This window comes from Schistocerca nitens, chromosome 7, assembly GCF_023898315.1.
Source record: "Schistocerca nitens isolate TAMUIC-IGC-003100 chromosome 7, iqSchNite1.1, whole genome shotgun sequence".
NCBI classification, from domain to species: domain Eukaryota; kingdom Metazoa; phylum Arthropoda; class Insecta; order Orthoptera; family Acrididae; genus Schistocerca; species Schistocerca nitens.
In genome coordinates, this window is record NC_064620.1 from 383,623,580 (window position 1) to 383,642,631 (window position 19,052).

The 19,052-nt window shown below is 37.0% G+C and overlaps 1 protein-coding gene across 1 annotated transcript in view; it reads left to right on the top strand.

Annotated features, from left to right (window-relative positions):
• Window positions 1–19,052, top strand: part of LOC126194768 (protein turtle-like) — a 914,596-nt gene that overhangs the window by 690,295 nt on the left and 205,249 nt on the right. Inside the window, exon 6 of the mRNA XM_049933054.1 lies at window positions 15,196–15,427. Within this exon, the coding sequence (XP_049789011.1) occupies window positions 15,196–15,427 (232 nt within the window). The remainder of the gene's footprint in view (window positions 1–15,195; window positions 15,428–19,052) is intronic.

Here is a 19,052-nt window from a genome sequence, read left to right on the forward strand (position 1 = left end):
TTCGCCCGCATCTCGTGGTCGTGCGGTAGCGTTCTCGCTTCCCACGCCCGGGTTCCCGGGTTCGATTCCCAGCGGGGTCAGGGATTTTCTCTGCCTCGTGATGGCTGGGTGTTGTGTGCTGTTCTTAGGTTAGTTAGGTTTAAGTAGTTCTAAGTTCTAGGGGACTGATGACCATAGATGTTAAGTCCCATAGTGCTCAGAGCCATTTGAACCATTTTACACTCCTTTCGCCTCTTACTTTAAGGCATTTCCAGTGGAATCTTTGCGACATTTGTAGATTATGAAACAGCTCACCTCCTTTTTTTATATGAATAAGTGATTACTTACAGTTAATCCAGTTTTTGGCTGGCATCTGCGTTGCCTCTCATCTGGTCGCAATCTACAGGTCGCACTACGACTTCACTTACGAGACATAAGCACGTTTTCACGTTACAAATTTTTTTCTTCACAATTTTCATGTTCTTTGCGTTAACTGGCGTGGAGCACAACTATTCTTCTGTCACTAGCTGCGGATATTTGACCAAAAACTGATTTAAAGTCGTAACTACTGTGTGTTCAGTTTATGTCTCTTCTTATTTGCTATTTTTACGTACATGTTGCCAACCTAACGAAGTATATGCTGGAAACAAAAGTCTAAACAGACTTTAGTTCTGTTCCTTTTATACCTGTGTGTGTGTGTGTGTGTGTGTGTGTGTGTGTGTGTGTGTGTGTGTAGTCTGGGTGAATTGTAGAAAGTTGAATGTGAATGTAATATCTGCCAGAGTGAAGTTGAAAGTTTCTTGTTCAGCTTATTCGAGTTTTGGTTTAAATATTTTGTGAAGGTGTTCATGTAAGAGTGAGGGCAAAGGGGTTGGATGCTTGTATTCTGATAATAATCATCTCTTGACATGTTGTTCTCCTATTTAACTATTAATGTAAGCGGTGAATTTACACTTACATGAACCCCTCCACAAAACATTTAATCCGAAACTCAAATCAGCTGAACACCAAAACTTTCAATCACTCTCTGAAAACTATTGCACTCACTTTCAACTTTCTATAACTTGCACTGACTAGCCACAACCACATACAGATACAAGGAGAACAGAAATAAACAGACGTTAGTTTTCAGCATATGACTCGTTAGGTTGCCAGCATGTACATAAACAAAACAAATAGGAAGAGACACGAAGTGAACACACTATACTTACGACTTTAAATCACAGTTTTCGGTAAAATGTCTACAACTACTTAAAGAAAAATAATAGTACTCCACACCCATTAGCGTAAAGAACACGACAATTGTGAAGAAAAAAGAGTGAACACGAAAATGTGCTTGTGTTCCATAAGGTAAGTTTTAGTTCAACCTCCAGCATGTGACCAGGTGAGAGGAAACGCAGATGTTCGTCAAAAACTCGATTTACTGTAAGTAATTACTTATTCACGTAAAAAATATGTGAACTGTTTTATAATCTACAAATATCACATTTCAAAACAAAATTGAATCATTCTAGATTCCACCGAAGATGCCTTAAAATAAAAGGCGAAACGCGTCTTGAATAAATAAAGTACATTTCAGCAAGGTAACAACGTTTGTCTTACAAAACGAAATAACCAATAGCTATAAATATTAAGCAAATTACATCTTATGACAGCCCAGCAAATCAGCTTTGGTTTAACTTCTGTCGGTCTATATAGGATATTGTAAATATTAACGTGTTCCATGTCACTACAATTCTCATTTCACATGCTACTAAATGCCGTTTAAAAAATTTATCTATCCATTCTAAAAAACTGTACTTACTTTCATGTCTCGATAGATAAATAGAGTTTGCATACTTCGTCATGCGACGAAGTACGTGGCTCTTTACGAGATATCATTTGAAGAAAAAAAAAAGTTTCCATTTCTTGAATCGTTTACGAAATTTGGGACTGATACAACCACATGGTTTACGACGAGAAGGCGAAGTATCGGTCGCATCTAGAGCGACCCTCTCCGCCACCACGGTCCGTTGCCGACAGGGTCATTCAATATCTCACGGACGGTGATAGCTACCGTTCAGCTCTCTGCCTAAAAAATAATTTCGATATGTTGACTAAACTTCATATGCAATAATGTACTGACTAAAATGAACTATACTCGAAGTCCACGCATTGCGTTTTTACCTCTGCACACTCAATAAAATTCCATGTAATCGTTTATGTAAAAGTGATACAACAAGTAACCACCACAAATAACTAAAAGAAATTCAGTCCTTTACCGAGCGAAGAAATCAGGCTGTAAGATGCTGAAGAATCAAATTTTTTCACCGAATAGTTTCCTTCAAATCGGATGATAAGTATTTCATAGCTGCCGCCGCGGACTCGCCAAGGCCTCGGCGAAAGTTCGTATAGCCAGGGGTTCTGTGTAAGACGTCACGCTCAGGACGTTCTGTGATTGGCGGCGTGGACCTGCAGCGCAGGTGCCGCGCCGCTGACAGCGTTTCCATGGCAACCAAGGCCGTGCCGCACGGTTTTTGTATGCGGCAACCATAATGAGAACCACATTTTATGATACAGGATACATTCTCCCGCACTTGCATGGGACCTGCGGTAGTAATCGAAGACACGCTAACAGCTGCGAACCACCTGCATCCCTTCATGCTTGATGTCTTCCCCGATGGCGATCTGATCTTTCAGCGCTATAATTGTCCCAGTCTCAGAGTGAGAACTGTGCTACAGTTGTCTGAGGAGCATTAAAGTGAACCCACACTGATGTCGCGGTGACCAAATCCGCCTGATGTAAATCCTATGGAACCCACCGGCGTCGCTATCGAGTGCCATCACTGCTTACACAAATCAGCGGTCCTTGTTTACACGAATTGCGTGGCATGTGGGTTGACATCTAATGAAACATACCTCTACAAACGTACCAACAAACTTTCGGATCCCTGATAAGCAGAATCAGTGATGTATTCCGTTCCAAAAAAGAACAAACAAGCTACTGAGCAGGTGGTCACAATGTTTTGACCTATCAGTGTATACAAAACACTTCTTACATGCTATGGCAGTCATTTACAACGCCTTTTAACACACTGGCAGAGGAGTAAATGTGATGAGAACACAGCCAGAGGAAGACTGCACTGTGAAAATGCTGAAATCAAATGAAGAAGGTCAGGCTACATAATGGTTAGTTAAGATTCGTCTTGTAATCAATCATGCATGCAAGCCACTGGCTGTGGTACACAGGCAACTAACTTGTCCATTGGCAGTGCATTGGATGAATTCGCCACCAGCTAGCGTCTCAGGTGCAGCTGACCTCAGTCTGTAACTAACCTAATCCCTCAGATGGCAGCATGTCTCTTCAAATGCTGTACAGTGAAATTGTCTCCCCCAATGAGCCAGAGTGGATGGGGCTAGTGTTAGCAGCGTAGCATACCTTGGTAGTGCAGTCTCCACTGGTCAGCTGCAGCATGAAAACCCCATGACACATTGAAAATGAGTCTATGCCAACAGCCATCTAAAAGCAGGATACTCTAGTGGGGCGCCATAGTACTTGCTGCTGCATACAGAGTCAAAGATCCAATAGAGGGAAAAATCTTTATCAGTACAAGCTGATACACAGTTCACAGCTGTAATGTGTTCCCTCTTATTGAACTGTACCTGTTTCTTGCTGTCATTGCCAGTTGCTTCCACAAATGCCACTTGGTACTTTCAACTCCCTCTATTTTGGGACCAAATTTGTTCTGTAGTTGTTCAGGTGGAATTGATAACTTTCTTCAGCTGCAGCATGTGATAAATACGTCACGTTCTTCCTTTCTTTCTAATTGTTCCTCCCCTTATCAGCGTGTACTCTTTCTTTGGATGAGGGGGGGAGATATCACGTGTAGTACACTGACAAATTTTTATCACACTATCCATCAACACATTTTGAAGCAAAATATTAAATATGTGCACTTCTCCCAACCTAAATATTTAAAATATTTACAAAATTTATCAACATTGTAAATAATGTCTGTACAAAAATTAGTTTCCTTCCTCTGAAATGTTGTCTTTTAATCTACATCTTAATTCTTTATGTTTTCCTGACTGTTGCTGTACTCGTTCCCTCATCGTATTGTTGTGTCCCATCTAATCATAACTGTAACCTCAATATTTTTTTCCACTGCTTACCTAAACACTTGAAATCAGGCTTGCACTCACCATGATCAACACCATCCCTACTTCTGCAATACCAAGTAATGTTACATCTTATGAATAATGTTAATGCCTTATGGTTGATGAATTACAAAACAAATTTGGTTTTCTTATTTTGAATTATGATCTCCTTATCACAAAGACTCTTTACACTGATGATCCACATCAATTATGTTCTCTGTGATTTCAGTAAATGGCATATCTCCTACCTCATCAATGTTCAGTGAAGGCATGGCTCCAAACCTATCGATCTCATTGTTGTCGAGACATTGTTGCCAAGATATTAAACCATTTCTTCCTCAGCTATGCTAGCTCTGCATTTTTCATGATATGATACAATCTGGTTCATGTATGCCCTGTGGTTTATTTCATTTTATTTTTTTCGCATAAATTATTATTATTGCAGTTAATCTATATCATTTATGTACAACTGTTATGTCTTATTTCTAACCCAGTAAGAAACATGTGAGTGAAGACCCTGTCATTCTTATTAATTTCACAACAGAATGGCCCATCAGGTAAGTGATCATAGTTGTGATATCTTCCCACAATGCACATATAATTAATAAGTCCCACATATGCCTAGAGTTTCCATCATTATTGCCAACTATCTGTGTTAGACCCTTTAAATGTATCGTCTTGTATGAACACTTGCATCTTTTAAGTGTCTAGTGGCCACTTCTGCTTTGCTTTCAAGAGCCACATATTAACAAAGCTACAGCAATAAATAAAACAAAATTATGAAGAATGCCAACAGAAAATTACAACAAGATGTTTACAATGTAACAACATCCTATTAAAACTTTGTATTTCAGGAGTCACACTGCACTCATCTGGTGAAAATGTTTCTGCTGACAAACTGCCAACTCCCCTGCAATGTTGCACATTAGGAATGATGAATGACTTACTTCATATCTTCCACACACAAATGCGGCAATGTGTGGTACTAAAATTGACATGCAGAGACAGAGAGCTTGACTTGTGAAACAAGTAGCACCTTTCATCTTAGTTTTCAGAGGCTGTTCCTTAAACACAAATCCACAGCATATATGATGTGCTTTGTGTTCTAATCAATTCCTTAGAAGTAACTTTTACTGGAAGCAGAATGAGACATTCAGCTCAGATTTGTACCAAATACACTATCATTGTAGAAAGAATCAAACAGTTAAAGCTACAAGAGAACTCTACTTTTCAGGTAACAGCAGAGATAAATATAAATAGAACATAACAAAAATTCTAGCTTTTGATAGAATGTCTTATTCTGAGAACTAGTTTTTGTTTTGTATCTTTTTGTTTTGTTTTATGTCTGTTGTTGCAGATTAAACAAGTTTTGCAACATTTGGGCAGTTCTTAGACAACTTACACCAAATTTAATTTTGTGGTTGTTTTAGTCAGATGAACATTGAACCAGCTGTGATTATCTTTGAACATTTGGTATTATGATGACAACACAAGTCTTTGCTGAAACCAAGAAACAGATACATTGCTTCATTAATTTTCCCGTAGTACATTGAAATTTTAGAACTGTTTTGCTGTGTAATCTTAAATTTTATGCTCATATGAAAAGCTGTTAAGAAGATCAGTATGGAAATATATAAATGGCCTGAAATGTACCTTTGTTGCAATACTGCACTGCTGTGAAAAATTAGTAAAGTAAACTGAAATGAATTTTTAAGAAATAACAAAAATTGTACACACTTCAAACATACTACAGAGATTTTTAAAAAATCACAGAGAAATATTTTATTCTTTAACAAACAAGATGAAGAGCACATCACAAAGTGCTGTCATAGACAAAAAAGGAATTATTTTTAAATTCCTAACTAATGACTGTGTATATCTAAAAAATTGTTTTAGATTTCATTACATAATGTAAATATGTTTGTCTCCATCTTTGTACTTCTACAAAAAATCAAAATATCAACAAACACACTCATCACTATTTAAAGCAGAGCAGCAATCCTTCGCTTGTGTAGCCGTTTGATGGTATTCTTCACATCACAGAATGTGAATGATTAGTTCCAGAACAGAATGTTGTATAGATGATGAAATATTAGCACAAAAAATAAATTAAAAATAATATGAATGATATAATGACAACATTGTGTTTATTGTTAAAAACCACTTGCAACAAACATAAAACAAAAGGAACAATGGGAGAAATAAATGTTTCTTGTTTTAAGAGTGTGAACAGCAATGTAATGTTAACTCACAAATTTTACAGATCTGAGCTTATGGCAGTAGTATTCAAAGTTACATAATAGCTGGTATTCAAAGTTACATAATAGCTGATGAAGATTGCTAACAAGACTAATGCCCAGAAAACCCACAAAAGAACAATTTATATACTTTTATAAACAGATAAGGTAAATAGGTACAAACAAACTGATTTTGAGTCAAGTGTCACTCAAAGTTCTGATAGTCTTTTGTGTCCTGGAGATCATAACATTAGATCAGATAGTAATTTTAACAATAGTAATTGCAAATGTGGTGCTACAGAAGAATGCTGAAGATTAGATGAGTAGATCACATAACTGATGAGGAGGTATTGAAGAGAATTGGGGAGAAGAGGAGTTTGTGGCACAACTTGACTAGAAGAAGGGAGCAGTTGGCAGGACATGTTCTGAGGCATCAAGGGATCACCAATTTAGTACTGGAGGGCAATGTGGAGGGTAAAAATCGTAAGGGAGACCAAGACATGAATACACTAAGCAGATTCAGAAGGATGTAGGCTGCAGTACGTAATGTGAGATGAAGCAGCTTGCACAGGATAGAGTAGCATGGAGAGCTGCATCAAACCAGTCTCAGGACTGAAGACCACAACAACAATTGCAAAAAGATTAAAAATATAAAGGAATTGCAAGAGCACTTAAACTTGAGTTCTACAAAACAAATGAAGATGGTCACATACAAAAAAGTAATGGGAACTCAGTGACAGTTTCAGTACATTTTCTTCTCCTCATAAAGTGATCCACATGAGTGCAACAGTACAGGATTTACGGTACCATCAATGAGATGTTAAAACAACAAGGTAAAAGCATTCATCATAAGCACAAAACAGGCACAGCATGAAAAATGAACAAGAATTCTTTCACACTTACATCCAAAAATGACAGCAAAATTCAGACACGTAAAAGAAACCAGACCTCATAATGTGTTATGTCCCACCATTAATGAGCACTTAACACTGCTTTGACTATTTGTCTTCTTTTCCATTCCAAGCTTTATTTATTATTTCAAATGTTGGTTAGCAACTATTAAAGTTTATATGGGTGTAACTGAACCTGTAACAGTTGCCTGCTCAGTGTGAAATTATGCTGCTTCAGTGTAACAATGCTTAAGTCACTTCAGACTAAATGAGTAATTTAGCAACATGTGTCAGATTTTCAGGGTGTGCTGTTCCTTAAGTATCGAGGACAATTTCCTTTCATTCTTGCATATTTGTGTTGGAACAGTACTGATAACTAAATCCTTTCTTGCTGGCTTCAATACATCCTGCAAAAAAAATGTACTACCATTTCTCAAGAACTCTCACTTGTTATCAGTAGCAACACAATTGTCCCCATGAACATATAAAAGTGAGTAAGATGTGACATGTAGTGTTAAGAGAGTCTACTTATAGACAGGTACCTGTCAAATTCTATTAGTCAGTTTTGCTGACTGGTGTAATTTTCAGTCACCTTTGTATCATTTGTGTAGAAAGAAACCTGTGAATTATAACATTAAATTAAATAGTAAAGAGAGGAAGTGTTCCATCTATCAGTGGCAATTGTTGCAATGATATGAAACTCTTCCTTGTCTCTTTCTATCCTCTTGCTCACAAGAAACACATAATATTTGACAAGGAACTGTCCTATGATACTATATGAGAGCAAAAATCATACCTATTCTTGTCAAGTATACAGACCAATTACATAAAATTACTATTATCCATTCACTCACAAACTTACATTGTGATGATTCTGTATGGTACAAGGTACTACATCTTAAGTTATAGTATTGTAACTTCCACTGAGTACACGAGATACTCAGGAAAAAATTCCATATAATTTTTCAGTTAATCATGTTTCATCCCCAACAAGTTGACGTCACATGGCATATTATTCACCTCTACCTGAGTAGAGTGACTTGCAGAAATTCAAGTAACACTGATATGTCAGGATATCCAGTACAATCAGTCTAAAAAATACTGTAGTGTGAAAAAATCAGGATTTATTCCCCAAGGATATAGTTGTTTTGAAAATGGCATCCTTTTTGCAATACAATGATGGATTAACTTATAGAAATTTCCTCCTTGTATAACACATACAGACAACTTGAAACAGAAATACAACGCAATAGGTGTAAATGTTAGATTGTAACAATACTATCATACTGATCAAACATTTTGCTCATAAAATGAACATGTAATTTGAAAATAATGATGAGGAGCACTGTAATTTTAAGAAGCTGTAAATCTACTTCAAAGACAAATGTGTAGAAAATTTATAGTTTTGTCAACTCTTGCACACTACCTCATGCAGAATCTTTACCAGGCTGCACTGGAAGAGAGACCAAACCCATATAATGTAATGGCCCATATCAGCAATATGAGAATGCCACTCTGATGTTTTAATATCCTACGTGGTAGGATAGCAGCAGAGAACAACATATTAGATATAACTTTAGAGGCTCGGTACTTCATATAGACCCCAAGCAAGTTATACTAAGATCAAAACTGTGTACATTAAGATTTCACACAGCCAGCTGTCTTTGGAGAAAGAAGCAAAAATGGAGTGAATACAACTCTAATCAAACAACATCAGTCATGTAGTGAACAGTCATTCCTTGAGTACAAACATTAGCTGGAAACAGAAATTCATTCATTGCACTACACATTAACGAAGACTGACTTAAGTTCCACTAAGGCTTCCAGTGAAATTGACACATTTTTTCTACCAAACTGCAGAAAGTAAATAGGTGGTATAAAAATGGGTGGACTGATGGAACCAGTCTTCAGATAAATGCTGGCATCAGACTTTATAGCAGAGAATGTCATAGGTAATTTGCTGTTTTAAAAACGTTTTCCTTTATAAGTGATTTACTTCTATTAATAGATTATTTTTCTGCCTATGTACCTGCAATATTAAAATTATCAGTGTCTCCTTTTTCCTGTAAAAAAATATTATTAATGTATATATGTCTCTCATTAATGCAGTAACTGCTATAAAAGTTAATGTGTACATCTGCCCAGGTACCTTGGTTACATGTAGTTCCAAGTCAAGCTCTTTGTCCTGCAGTGGACTGTGCCTTTTTTGATTTGGTTCTTAACCTGTATTTGGATTTAAAAACGTATCTATATAATTTGGCCTCTTTTCGCCACAAGGGACAAACGACCAACAAGACAAGTCAACAGAGAGAGAACAGAGCTTTATTAGGCTATATAATACATTTAACATACTAATAGAAATTAGTTCTATGTTAAGAACATTTTATGCTACGAAGAGGGCAGTAACATGACCAAATAATGACATTAAAATCTCATACTGGTAGATCCTAAAAGAGTGTTCCGTTATGTTCATGTACTGAGCTTACTGCGTCACAGTCAGCCAATGTGTTCTAGTTATTTTAAAACAATTGTTTTACTAGGATGGATTCAATTTAGCAATATTTGGGTAATGGTTGTAGTCTTGGGGATTTCCTGCGACCTACTACCAATCCTAAGAAGAAAAAATTATAATATTACTTTCTCCAGCCCCAATTCCTATGATTCTTCAATCAGTTAGTGATAGAAGTTATCACCTACTCAACTACCCTAACAAAGCAAGTAATATATTATTCATTTTAAAACAGAAAAATAAGAAGCAAAGTTTGAGAAAGAACAAAAAGAAAATGCTGATATGTTCAAAATTGGAACTCTACATTTACAGAATGGCAATTACATAATTTTTATCATCATAACTGAACTATGTTAAGCTGCATTTCAGTGGGTGGGAATGTAAAGGGGGGGGGGGTTGAGCTGTTGCTATTGCAAACGTTGTACACCTGTTTACGGAGTCACTGTCTACATAATACTAAAGACAACATTAGAAAATTTACCGCTTCCCATTATATATCATGCAGTTGGAATAGGCACTGACATCACTGATATAAAACAGTATGAGACTTGAAGAAATAGTTATCAAATGACACTAATCTACAAAGATATCATTCTTGATGGAATATCAATAAATCATGAAAACTACAGAAGTCTGCTGATCTAACCACTTAAATTAACATCAATGTGTCATAACATAAGATATTTCAAAGTACTTATTCCATAATAACAGAAGTTCAGAAGATTTTTACAGATCAGTAAATGGTTTGACAGTATTTGAATTTTTTATCTGTCATAGTTGCTGTTGAAAATTATGTTCATTACATCACAGCTACAGTGACATAGTGCAAGTTTATACTGACAGTGTTTAAATATGATAGAGTTTATAGTGTTGTTTATTTCTTCCCTCCCTCACAGTAATGTGAATATTGCACTCAGTAAATAAATGCAAAAACTGTGCAATAACATATCAGCATTTTCAAAGAATTATTACGTTTTTTTCTCCTGTCATATTGAAGATCACTGCCAATGACCTCAAACTCTATATTGCCCATCATAAAAAATAATTGTTGTAAATATGATGTTCCTTCATTCAATCCATATTACGCACTGCCTGTAAATACACTTCACTCATTCACTTAACCTTAACGCAAAAGGTGTGATGAAGGTAACTGCATTACAAGTGTCATCTGAAATGTGTACTATTCAAAAAAATGTCTGTTTTGCTGTGATACATGTATCTTTGTAGAACATGTAAAACATGTTTTTGGGACTGTAAATACTATTTAGTTACAGTTTATAGAGATCCTTCGAAACATCTGTTGCATCACAAGTGACAGCCTACACAGAAAACCAAATAAATTAAATATGACAAAATAAATTTTTGTGTACTTTATGTAGTGTGCTGATACCAATTTTTTGAGGTTATTTTGGTGATCATCTCAAAGTTTCATTTGCTATGTTTATTAACTGGCTGCAATGCAGCCTCATACAAGGCTAGTAATAATGCATTGTAAAAGTTTCAGTGTTCAGTGTGTATCTCAGATTGTTTTATTCAGTCAAAAAATACCACGTTGTGTAACTATGCACATACAGTCAAAAGGAAATGGAAAACACTGAATGAATCAGTGACTTATTCTAGAGAAAGCTACCTTAATAATTAACCATGCAATGCAGTTATCTACATCACTTGCACTTAACAGCTCATTAACAAGTACCTCTGTCTCTCTCTATCTCTGTGGCTGTTTAGAGGTGCTTTGATTAATTTTACAGTAAGATGTTTACTAATGTATTTGGAGCAATTTAGCTGAAAGTGTAGCTGCACTCTAAGCTCTGTTTGCTTGCATGTTATATTTCTGTTAGTTTTAAATTTAGATAAGCCATGTAAATACTTCCATAAAATTAGTTATCTCTTTGCTGCTATCCAGAACACAACACTATACAGTTGTTAACTGAATGTTACCCTAAAACTGTTTTATTACTTTTTATAACTGATTAAATTTTTTTGATCAGTTAGCCTTGTCATTGGGGATTAAATGACTTATTCCTTGCACAAGTAGCTTTTGTTCCCTGTCCTTCCATGGATCAGTTTATGAGAAAACACCTTTGGCACATAAGCTCCAATGGAAACTTCCAAAAGTAAAAAATAAAACACGTTGTGGATGGGTACTTCATATATTTCATTTTCCATGAATTGTTCCAGTAATGTAACAGGAACTACCTTCACCATTTATTACATTTTAAAATAATATCCATGCATTTTTCTTGATAAAAAAATTCTGGCATATGGATCCTTGTCTTTAAGGTGTGGATAACCAGAAATAAAGTTCACACTTGCCTTGTCTTGTAATACTTTCCCAAATTCAAACCATGAAAGTAACAAATAATTATTGGACAGAAGTTTGGATCCATCTGTGTCACTGGCAATGTACTTTCCAAATCATATCATCATGGTTGCAAATAAGTTAACTCATTACCATTAGTAACTGGTTAATATTTTGAAATCGTGGCTGGCTTTTTTCATATTTATGTGCTGCAAATCCTCAAAATGAAGAACATGCACTCTAGTACATAAACTTTGCAGAGTACATGATATATCACTCACCTACTAGTTCTTAACATGTAGTTAACATTCATAATGTAATTTACGTTTATTCATGAAAAAGCAGTAATACAGAATGTTTATTATAATGATAGTTACAAACAACCAATTTATCTGCAGGACCAACAAGTTCAATGACAAAAAGTTGAAATATCCTCTTAGAAAAATTACGAATGACAGTGCTGGAAAAACTCTTACGTTATTTGATACAGAAACAGCTGAGTAAAACTGAACATACTCAGACAGTTCTCTCTTTACTTATTCTGATCATCACTGAACTGACACACAATATTTTTAGCGCAATGCAATCTGACTTTCAATAATCCCTACAAAGGAATGGCCCCGACCAACAATAACCTATAGCTTTCATGAATCACTTACCCCACACAAACCTTCGTCACTCGAACTACTTCGATACAGCAAGCGCCAATACTGCCAGCTAAATAAAAGATTCTAACTACTGAAGGCACTAACTACTGATAGGCATAGTTAGCAAATGAAAGATTTTGATAGAGAACAAACAATGTATTTACCTTAATAGTGTTAGAAATTCATTATATATATATATATATATATATATATATATATATATATATATATATATATATATATATATATATATATATATATATATATAATTTTGCGACATCCACCTTATTCTGACAGACACACGTCCAGATCGTCCACTCAACACTCTGTCATCTCTCTCCCCACAACCACCACTGCTGACAGCTCACCTCCAACTGCACAACGCTATGCGCTGTTCACATCCAACTGCCCAACACTACACTAATGAATATTCTAACAACGAGTCAAACCAGCCACAGACTGCACACAGCACAGTCAGCGTTTTACATACAGAGCACTACATGGTGTTACCAACATAAAAACCTAAACAGCCTACTTACATGGCCCCTATGCTCCCCACAAAAAATTTTACGAATTGTTTTTGGCAGTGCCCAATAATGATTTGAAAAATCTTTTCATAATTACAATAACAGAGATATTAAATGCACACACTTATTGACAGACTGTTGTCTGGAAGAAAAGCATGCATTGTTTTCTGTTTAATGCCAACACTTATCAGTATTATTATAATTTTCATTATCTCCAAATATTTTTTCTCTATCAAATGAAGTAATTGAGTGTGTTCTGGATTTGCAGCTAGTAATATCCTATTCATATTTCCACGTTTTTTCTAACCATATTGCTGTAGCTGTTAGAAATAGCTTTTTGATAATATTAATTGTAAGCCAATCTGAACTGATAATTTAACAAACTTTAATATTAATAGATACTGAATGTTCCTGATGGCATGAGCCCTTATGTGTGACGGCCCTTAATGTCTCTGCTTCAAAGTGAGCACCTCTAGAAAATTCTGTATTTATATTTTTTAAATGTTTTCAAAGTGGACAGCATGTGTGAGTTCCAAGAGATGTCTGCTCGTACCAAAGCATCTCATAATTTCAGTTTACACAAGATGAAACATTCTTTCAGTACAGCTTCTTCCTACATATCTTGAAATCACGAGAGAATGTTTATTTACATCTACACAAAAAGTAAATAAATGCAGACGACTCCAGAATGTGTCACTGCTTGTCTGATCATTCATAAAACTATAAGCTTTTAGTATTAAAAAAATGCTTGCAATTAATGGCAGGTATGTGGTGTTTTGCTTGACTTATTTTAATAAGTCATGTAAAACAAATATATATGTACTGCAGTACAAACACATTCAAGCGCAGTAAAATAAAAGCAGTAGAAGGTGGTACAAGTTCAGCTACCACAAATGTGTGAAAGATGTTTTGGTATTTAACTGAATAATTTTTAACACAGTTTAAATGCATGATTTTACATGGATAGCATAGCCTTTGACAAAAGTGCAGTGGCAGTATTGTAACACAATTGACCAGACTGCACAATTAATCAACAGTGAGAGTCATTGGTATTCAAATATAGTATATTTGAACACAAACAACTTCAGGGAGCATGTACACAGCTCCTGAAATTAAATAACAAGATTGCAGTACATCCATTTCATCCTTTCCTTGAGGTATTTTCCTTTTAACTCCTTATTTCTTAATACTATTCCTACGTATCTAATTAAATGGAATGGTGAGATTTATGGAATATTGTAAAATGCATGTTAATTGAGGTATCAGTATACCATATTGTAGATTAAAGTAGTAACTATAAATATAACAAATGATGTTGAGCTCAGCATCCAGTGACATTGACATAGATATTATTCAAATGCCAATAATAATTTTTGCCTTAACATTGTAATAAATAGGGCCTGTATGGGTTCCTATGACCAAGTAATTAAAGTATATCAAAAGTGCTTAAAACCATGTAACACAGATACATACAAATACACTATTAACATTCAAAAGTGCTTAAAACCATGTAACACAGATACATGCAAATACACTATTAACATTCTGAGAGATCCTCCAAATGGTTCTAAGACATGTGTAGAAGACTGAATATTACAGAAATATTTTCACTTTCTCATATGTTCCAGTAATATCTGGCTCTGCTATCCCATATACAGTACACACCTTCTGTGTACAACAATACACACTCTACTCTCATGCAGATGATGTCCATTTTTTCTCCCAATATCTTCCGATATTAATTGCAACTTTATTTGCATTATACTTATAACACTGTATTCTAATTATTTTACATATTTTACTTAACAATTTTTTTTGAGCATTTTAGTATCTGTTAATTGTTGGCAAAATGAATGATGCTGAACTCAACTCATATGTAAGAGAGTTTCACAGAATGGTGATTTGTCGAGTGCTGCATTGTTGGCCTTGATACGTATGTTGTGCCGCTGCATATTTGCGGCTGACAGGGTCAGGAGATCCCCATCTACATCTGGTACGACAGCTACCCGACCCACAGTGGTGAAGGTTATGAGGGTCGCGTGTCACGCGTCTCACCGGACTCGCCCTACGGGCTTGCTTCCCTCAACCTGACCAACATCCGTGAGTCAGACCAGGGCTGGTATGAGTGTAAAGTGGTCTTTCTGAACAGGCCACCTAATCAGCCCAGGAATGGCACATGGTTCCATTTGGATGTTCACGGTGAGACTTCTTGGTTCTTAAATAGATACTGAGTTCGTTAAAATTATATTATATTATGTTATATAGAAATTATTTGCATGACTAAACATTGTAATAGATTAATTAAATTCTGATGTGTTACATTGTCTTCTAGAAACTGTGATCTTACCATTTTTTGCGCAATCCAGTTGTTGAATTATTGGGCAGAATAATGGAACAGCTAACTCCACTAGATAGCTCGAAATATTTCTTCCATAAATTATGTCATGAAAACCTTCGAAATGAGGCAGCAATGTGTTACTTTGCTAGTATTTTAGATCGGGTATTCCTTTCCGGTACTTTGAAATTTAGTTTTGAGTAATTATATGTCCTAGGCATAAGATAAAATTAGTGATGAACATAACATGTGATGACGAAGATGTTTCACAACAAAAAATCTCAAATGAGGAGCGAGTAGAGTAAGGAGTTAACACTAAATTAGTACATATGAATGACTTTAGTGCATGTTACAAAGAAGAAATATCTCTGGCTGAAACTGTATTTTCTTTCAATTTAAACACACAGTGTCAGTCACAAAGTCTAAAATTTGAAAAGCAATTTCTGGGAAAATCTTATATTGAGGTATATTTACAGTTGAAATGAAGTCAGAATTGTGTAGTCTGCTTAGCTGTGGTATTTCACAAGGAACATCTCTGGATGCACTTGTTACTGGGCAGATCCATTAGACGCCCTCACTTCTACTTCCGTCTGTGTAGATGGGGAGGCTGAGAGTTCACATGCCGAACAACATTCTTTTTAATCCAACAGCCTATAAAAATAGCTGCGACTGGGTACCGAACATTTCATGTATTACATACTCACAACCACCAACATTTTTTAATACATCTGTCAAACCAGTATTGGGAGAGCCAGACAAATCGCAAGTACTGATGAAGCAAAATCTTACAAAACTTCTTTACGAATAACTTTTTCAACTCCCAGAGGGGCGTTATGGAACAGCAGTATAGGAACTAATGTACAGTACGTCAACCTTAAGTTTCCCGATCAGCTCCCTAGTCCTGAAACGGTAGATTTTGATAGATGTTGGAAGAGGGGTTTGGGTTGTTTGGGGGAAGAGACCAAACAGCGAGGTCATCGGTCTCATCGGATTACGGAAGGACCGAGAAGGAAGTCGGCCGTGCCCTTTCGATGGAACCATCCCGGCATTTGCCTGGAGCGATTTAGGGAAATCACAGAAAACCTAAATCAGGATGGCCAGACTCGGGATTGAACCGTCGAGATGTCGAAAGACTTCGGCCGGTAGTCATTTGTTTTCGGCTGCAAAAAAAATGGTTCAAATGGCTCTGAGCACTATGGGACTCAACTGCTAAGGTCATAAGTCCCCTAGAACTTAGAACTACGTAAACCTAACTAACCTAAGGACATCACACACATCCATGCCCGAGGCAGGATTCGAACCTGCGACCGTAGCGGTCGCGCGGTTCCGGACTGTAGCGCCTAGAACCGCTTGGCCACTCCGGCCGGCTTTTCGGCTGCAGCCAACATTACGTAGCTGGCAGTATTGTGGGAGGTAATCAATTGCTGACTGCTATGTTGTACTACTGTTGTTAACATTACATAATAGCTGCAGTTAGGATATTTATTAAATATATAAATACGCAAGATAACTTCCGTATTGATTGCGATCAACGTATAGGTGATCTTTACCTCAGTGCGCTACTTGTACTTTCGCGGAAGCATGAACCACAGGTGTCTACCGTGCGGGAGGCAGAAGGGGCTTGTGCACCTCTGACTGCCCCTCTCCCCGCAAAACCATTAACCAACTTGCAGTTAACACACTGAACTGATTCGGTGAAACGCAAGTGATAATAGAAAGTACCAACAAATCTCACGAAGACTTCTGAGCCTTGATGCCGATATGCATGCAAACTTAACAAATAAATGTGTTGTAAGTTTACTTGCCAGAAAATCATCTTTCCTCTGAGCCCGGTATAACGCAGTGTATCATGTTTCTTGCATGTAGATCAACTGATAGCTGTGCTTGCGCTATCTCTTCGGAGTGTTTATACAGGGTGGTCCATTGATCGTGACCGGGCCAAGTATCACACGAAATAAGCGTCAAACGAAAAAAGTACAAAGAACGAAACTTGTCTAGCTCGGAGGGGGAAACCAGATGGCGCTATGGTTGGCCCGCTAGATGGCGCTGCCATAGGTCAAACGGATATCGACTGTTTTTTTTTTTTTTAAATAGGAACCCCCATTCTTATTCCATATTCGTGTAATACGTAAAGAAATATGAATGTTTTAGTTGGACCACTTTTTTCGCTTTGTGATAGATGGCGCTGTAATAGTCACAAATGTATAAGTACGTGGTATCACGTAACGTTCCGCCAGTGCCAACGGTATTTGCTTCGTGATAAATTACCCGTGTTAAAATGGACTGTTTACCAATTGCGAAAAAGGTCGATATCGTGTTGATGTATGGCTATTGTGATCAAAGTGCCCAATGGGCGTGTGCTATGTGTGCTACTCGGTATCCTGGACGACATCATCCAAGTGTCCGGACCGTTCGCCAGATAGTTATGTTATTCAAGGAAACAGGAAGTGTTCAGCCACATGTGAAATGTCAATCACGACCTGAATGAAATGATGATGCCCAAGTAGGTGCTTTAGCTGCTGTCGCGGCTAATCCGCACATCAGTAGCAGACAGATTGCGTGAGAATCGGGAATCTCAAAAACGTCGGTGTTGAGAATGCTACATCAACATCGATTGCACCCGTACCATATTTCTATGCACCAGGAATTGCATGGCGACGACTTTGAACGTTGTGTACAGTTCTGCCACTGGGCAGAAGAGAAATTACGGGACGAGGATAGATTTTTTGCACGCGTTCTACTTAGCGACGAAGCGCCATTTACCAACAGTGGTAACGTAAATCGGTATAATATGCACTATTGGGCAAAGAAAATCCACGATGGCTGCGACAAGCGGAACATCAGCGACCTTGGCGGGTTAACGTACGGTGCGGCATTATGGGAGGAAGGATAATTGGCCCCCATTTTATCGATGGCAATCTAAATGGTGCAATGTATGCTGATTTCCTACGTAATGTCCTACAGATGTTACTACAAGATGTTTCACTCCATGACAGAATGGCGATGTACTTCCAACATGATGGATGTCCGGCACATAGCTCGCGTGCGGTTGAAGCGGTATTGAATGGCATCTTTCATGACAGGTGGCTTGGTCGTCGAACCACCATATCATGGCCCGCACGTTCACCGGATCTGACGTCCCCTGATTTCTTTCTGTGGGGAAAGTTGAAGGATATTTGCTATCGTGATCCACCGACAACGCCTGACAACTTGCGTCAGCGCATTGTCAATGCATATGCGAACATTACGGGAGGCGAACGACTCGCTGTTGAGAGGAATGTCGTTACACGTATTGCCGAATTCATTGAGGTTGACGGATATCATTTTGAGCATTTATTGCATTAATGTTGTATTTACAGTTAATCACGCTGTAACAGCATCCGTTCTCAGAAATGATAAGTTCACAAAGGTACATGTATCACATTGGAACAACCGAAATAAAATGTTCAAACGTACCTACGTTCTGTATTTTAATTTAAAAAACCTTCC